This window comes from Amphibalanus amphitrite, unplaced genomic scaffold, assembly GCF_019059575.1.
Source record: "Amphibalanus amphitrite isolate SeventyFive unplaced genomic scaffold, NRLGWU_Aamphi_draft 000349F_arrow, whole genome shotgun sequence".
NCBI classification, from domain to species: Eukaryota; Metazoa; Arthropoda; class Thecostraca; order Balanomorpha; family Balanidae; genus Amphibalanus; species Amphibalanus amphitrite.
Window position 1 is genome coordinate 622,967 of NW_024881844.1, and position 4,855 is coordinate 627,821.

Genomic DNA, 4,855 nt, shown 5'->3' on the forward strand with positions numbered 1-4,855 from the left:
GACACCCGCCGGAGGGAGGCGGATCTGTATCAGTGGCGCCTTGAACCGCGAAGGTCATTGACCTTGCAACAGCGACAGGTAAACAGCCGTCGGCGCGTGAGGCTGCCCTCGGAGGGCGTGGGGAGCGTCAGCGGCTGACGGAGCGCTGCTCTCACCCTCACCTCCGTTCAGGAAGTACCCGGACGGCGGCTATAGGACAATAGGCGGTCGGCGCCGGGCGGAGAGCGGACGCCTACACCAAGGCCGCCGCCGGGCCGGGTGCGGCCGGGGCCCTTTATAAGTGCGCCGGCCGATGGAGCTCTCATACTTGTCCCGGACACCCGGCCTCAACACCACCATGATCGGAAAGGTGAGGGCGATAATAGGTGCCGTGTGATCTCGGATCGCTCCGCCGCGCAAAGTGAAGACAGAAATTTATCAAAAACGTTGAGTTGGGAAAGAAGGTGTGATCGACTCTTTTTGCCGTGATCGGCATAAAAGAACGGACAATCAGCAGCAAGAAAATCAGCGAACTGTGAAAGGTTTCATGCACATCAATTCGTAATACCAGCTTGTAGTACGCTTAAGAATAATATAGATACCTACCTGATCACTTAAATAAACATAAAAGTTGCAGATCAGAAAAGAAAATTCAGAAAACAAATTCAATGAATAACAGAACTAGCAGATTTTGTGAAAAACATGACGATATAAGCTGAGCTGTTTAGTTGGTGGGTCATAACTCGCTGTACAGCAGCTGCACTGCAGTCCCCCTTCTGGTGATGCCCGTGCGCTGCGTGTCCTGACCTCTGTCTCGTGCCCCGGCAGCTGGTTCTCCTCGGAGCGATCGGAGCCGTCCTGGCGCAGAGCAGCCAGGACGTGGCCATCCTCAACGAGAGCCGCTCCGCCGTGTCCGGCAAGTACGACTTCGGGTTCGCCTCGGAGGACGGCACGGCGCGCGTCGAGACCGCCGGCGACGACGGCGAGGTCAGCGGACAGTACCAGTACGTCGACGCCGACGGCCAGAACGTCGTCGTCAAGTACACCGCCGGCAAGAACGGCTTCCAGGTCTCCTCGCCCATCCTGCCGAAGGCGCCCGAGCCGCTGCCGGCCCCGCAGCCCCAGCCGTCTCCGGCCCCTCAGCAGCAGTTCGACGCCCCTCAGCAGCAGTTCGCGCCCCAGCAGCAGCAGCAGTTCGCGCCCCAGCAGCAGCAGCAGCAGTTCGCTCCGCAGCAGCAGCAGCAGTTCGCTCCGCAGCCCGCAGTTCCGCGCGCCTCAGCCGCAGCAGTTCGCCGCTCCTCAGCAGCAGTTCCCTGCTCCTCAGCAGCAGCAGTTCCCCCAGCAGTTCCAGGCTCCCCAGCAGTTCCCTCAGCAGTTCCAGACCCGTCAGCAGTTCCCTCAGCAGTTCCAGGGTTCCCAGCAGTTCCCTCAGCAGTTCCGGGCTCCCCAGCAGTTCCCCCAGCAGTTCCAGGGACCCCAGCAGTTCCAGGCTCCTCAGCAGTTCAGGGCTCCCCAGCAGTTCCCCCGCAGTTCCAGGCTCCTCAGCAGTTCCCCCAGCAGGTCCAGGCTCCCCAGCAGTTCCAGGCTCCTCAGCAGTTCCCCCAGCAGGTCCGTGCTCCCCAGCAGGCAGCCCCTGCTCCCGCCGCTGCTGGTGTCCCTGCTGCCCCCCGTTTTCCCGCCGGGTCGACCCCAGCGACTGCCCCCAGTACCCTAACTGCCCCATTCCCCTGACGGCGTAAGCGGACTGAAATGTAAACCTATCGTCAATCGACAACATGCTGTGAATTTTAGTATTGTGACTGAGGGAGGAACACTCCGACATGTCATTATTGATGAAATGTGTTTTATTGTGAATCATAATAAAACGTATTTTGTTTTGTATTTCGCTGAAGTATGCATTCACTAGACAACTAATGCATAAATGCGGTTATGCCTAGTGGGAGTCGTAATAACCAGTCCTGGCTACATCGATGCGGCGCAGGATATAAACACTTTCCAAGAATAACACAAAAAGACTCATTTTACGAGAGTCCATCGAGCATCGAAATTTAACATTCACTCAACACTTACCGTAGATGCCTTCTCGAACGAGTAAATACGCATAAATAAGAGATAACTAGATGGCCATGTTTGCGCGATAACTGTAAAGATTCGATAGATATTGTTAATGGGGCATTAGTTTGGGTGTATGAGGTTATATTTTTATTTGTATGAGCTAGGTGAAGTTTGACATTTGGTTTTAATTGAACTGTATGATATGCTGGTGCTGATTACCGGGTTGTTTGAGTCTTTCGGATGTTGGGCCCTTATGCACTCAAACTTAACATACACTACAATACCCTACCCTATCCAGGATGGATGGATGGATACACGCGATACTATATGTACTTATCAATTAGGTAGTTCTCATTACCGGTACCTACCTTGTGGGGCAATGCAAGTAATTAATCGAAAATGTACACTATACTCGTACATACACGCCGATGATAAATTGAAAAGTCCGACCAGGTCGATCTTCTCTCTGATCGTCTGAGAGAAGATATGAGAACTTCTTTTTCTCATCAAATCTAGCAGACGAATCCTCTATTAGCACCCGATGTGAGCCTCTTGTCCCTCCAAAGAAGTAAGTGTGTCGTTCTCCCAGCAGGCCAGCGTGTCGCTGCTTACGAGGCTCGGCTGGCCTTCATTGACGTTCCAGTTGGTGAGTACTGCACGGTGCTGCCGTCCATCTAGCGGAACACTTTGCCGCCCCAATGTGGCCGGTGCTCCAGTCCAAAACAGACGAACTCGGGCAGGTCTTGGATCATCAGCCCGAGGAAGTGGTTCTCCTCTGCGGAGAGGAGAGGACTGACGCCAGCCGAACGGCTCTGATGTTCCACTTTTCACAGGCAATTATTTGCCTGGAGTGGTAGGCTGTGCCGCATCACACGGGCTGAGTTCACAAATTATAGCTTTGTCCCAATGCTCACAATCGACACGCGATAAACGGCACAGCTTAGCGCTCCGGTCAACAGATAGCTTCTGAGGAGTGGAACATCATTCTGTAGTCGACTATACTCTGTAGGGTTGGGGGCACGGCGGACACTCGGCGATAGAGGAGCGATGGAGGAGCGCCGGAGCGATCACGTTTGACGGTCCGTGCGAGGCAGCGGTAGCAGATGTCTACCAACAAGCAGACCGGGGCATTGACGTCCTCAAACGGCCTGAGGGTGGTAAAACGGACTGGCCAGTGGCCACTCCGCTTGTAGGTATATCATTTACCGGGGTTACATGAGCAAGTAAATGCGTATCAGGAACGGATTTTCCTATTCGCTCACCATTGTAGTCCGTTTGTAATGCGTATTAACTCTGCTCATGTAACCCCGAGCATTGATCAGCCAGCGCTCAGAGGCCCCGCCCAGCATAATTTGGCTGCCCTCAGTGCTGCGTCAGACCACTTCTTGTAGCATGCTTTATAGTGATATTAACCCTCGCCGTGCTATTTGGTTTTCTATGGCGCCGGCGGTCGATGGGAGACGGTCATTAAGATGGCCAGTGGGAGACGGTCGGTGGGGCCAGTGGGAGACGGTCATTGGGAGACGTTCAGTGGGATACGGTCAGTGGGAGACTGTCAGTGGGAGATTTTCAGTGGGTCAGCGGGAGACGGTCATTAGGAGACGGTCATTGGGGTCAGTGAGAGACTGTCAGTGGGAGATGGTCAGTGGGAGACTGTCAGTGGGGTCAGTGGGAGACGGTCATTGGGAGATGGTCATTGGGAGACGGTCAATGGGGTCAGTGGGAGACGGTCATTGGGAGACGGTCATTGGGAGATGGTCAGCAGGGTCAGTGGGAGACGGTTGATGGGAGACGGTCGGTTGGGTCAGTGGGAGATGGTCAGTGGAGACGGTCATTGGGGTCAGTGGGAGACGGTCAGTGGGAGACGGTCAGTGGTAGACGGTCACTGGTCAGTGGGGTCAGTGGGATACGGTCAGTGGGAGACGGTCATTGGGGTCAGTGGGAGACGGTCAGTGGGAGACAGTCAGTGGGAGACGGTCAGTGGGGTCAGTGGGAGACGGTCAGTGGTAGACGGTCAGTGGGGTGAGTGGGAGACGGTCAGTGGGCCGTGGGGTCAGTGGGAGACTGTCAGTGGGCCGTAGGGTCAGTGGGAGACGGTCAGTGGGGTCAGTGGGATACGGTCAGTGGGAGACGGCCAGTGGGAGACGGTCAGTGGGAGACGTTCAGTGGGAGATGGTCAGCGGGAGACTGTCAGTGGGGTCAGTGGGAGACGGTCATTGGAGACGGTCATTGGGAGACGGTCAGTGGGAATCGGTCAGTGGGAGACGGTCAGTGGGAGACGGTCATTGGGAGATGGTCAGCAGGGTCAGTGGGAGACGGTTGATGGGAGACGGTCGGTTGGGTCAGTGGGAGATGGTTAGTGGAGACGGTCATTGGGGTCAGTGGGAGACGGTCAGTGGGAGACGGTCAGTGGTAGACGGTCACTGGTCAGTGGGGTCAGTGGGATACGGTCATTAGGAGACGGTCATTGGGGTCAGTGGGAGACGGTCAGTGGGAGACAGTCAGTGGGAGACGGTCAGTGGGGTCAGTGGGAGACGGTCAGTGGTAGACGGTCAGAGGGGTCAGTGGGAGACGGTCAGTGGGCCGTGGGGTGAGTGGGAGACGGTCAGTGGGCCGTGGGGTCAGTGGGAGACTGTCAGTGGGCCGTAGGGTCAGTGGGAGACGGTCAGTGGGGTCAGTGGGATACGGTCAGTGGGAGACGGCCAGTGGGAGACGGTCAGTGGGAGACGTTCAGTGGGAGATGGTCAGCGGGAGACTGTCAGTGGGGTCAGTGGGAGACGGTCATTGGGAGACGTCATTGGGAGACGGTCATTGGGAGACG

General features: G+C 56.2%; 1 protein-coding gene across 1 annotated transcript; it reads left to right on the forward strand.

Annotated features, from left to right (window-relative positions):
- The first annotated feature begins 241 nt into the window (after nucleotides 1-241).
- LOC122389227 (predicted GPI-anchored protein 58) lies at nucleotides 242-1,860 on the forward strand. Its single transcript, XM_043381054.1, has 2 exons — nucleotides 242-349; nucleotides 808-1,860. The coding sequence occupies exons 1-2, from the start codon at nucleotides 293-295 to the stop codon at nucleotides 1,708-1,710; spliced, it is 960 nt and encodes a 319-aa protein (XP_043236989.1). The 5' UTR covers nucleotides 242-292; the 3' UTR covers nucleotides 1,711-1,860.
- Nucleotides 1,861-4,855: the final 2,995 nt, after the last annotated feature.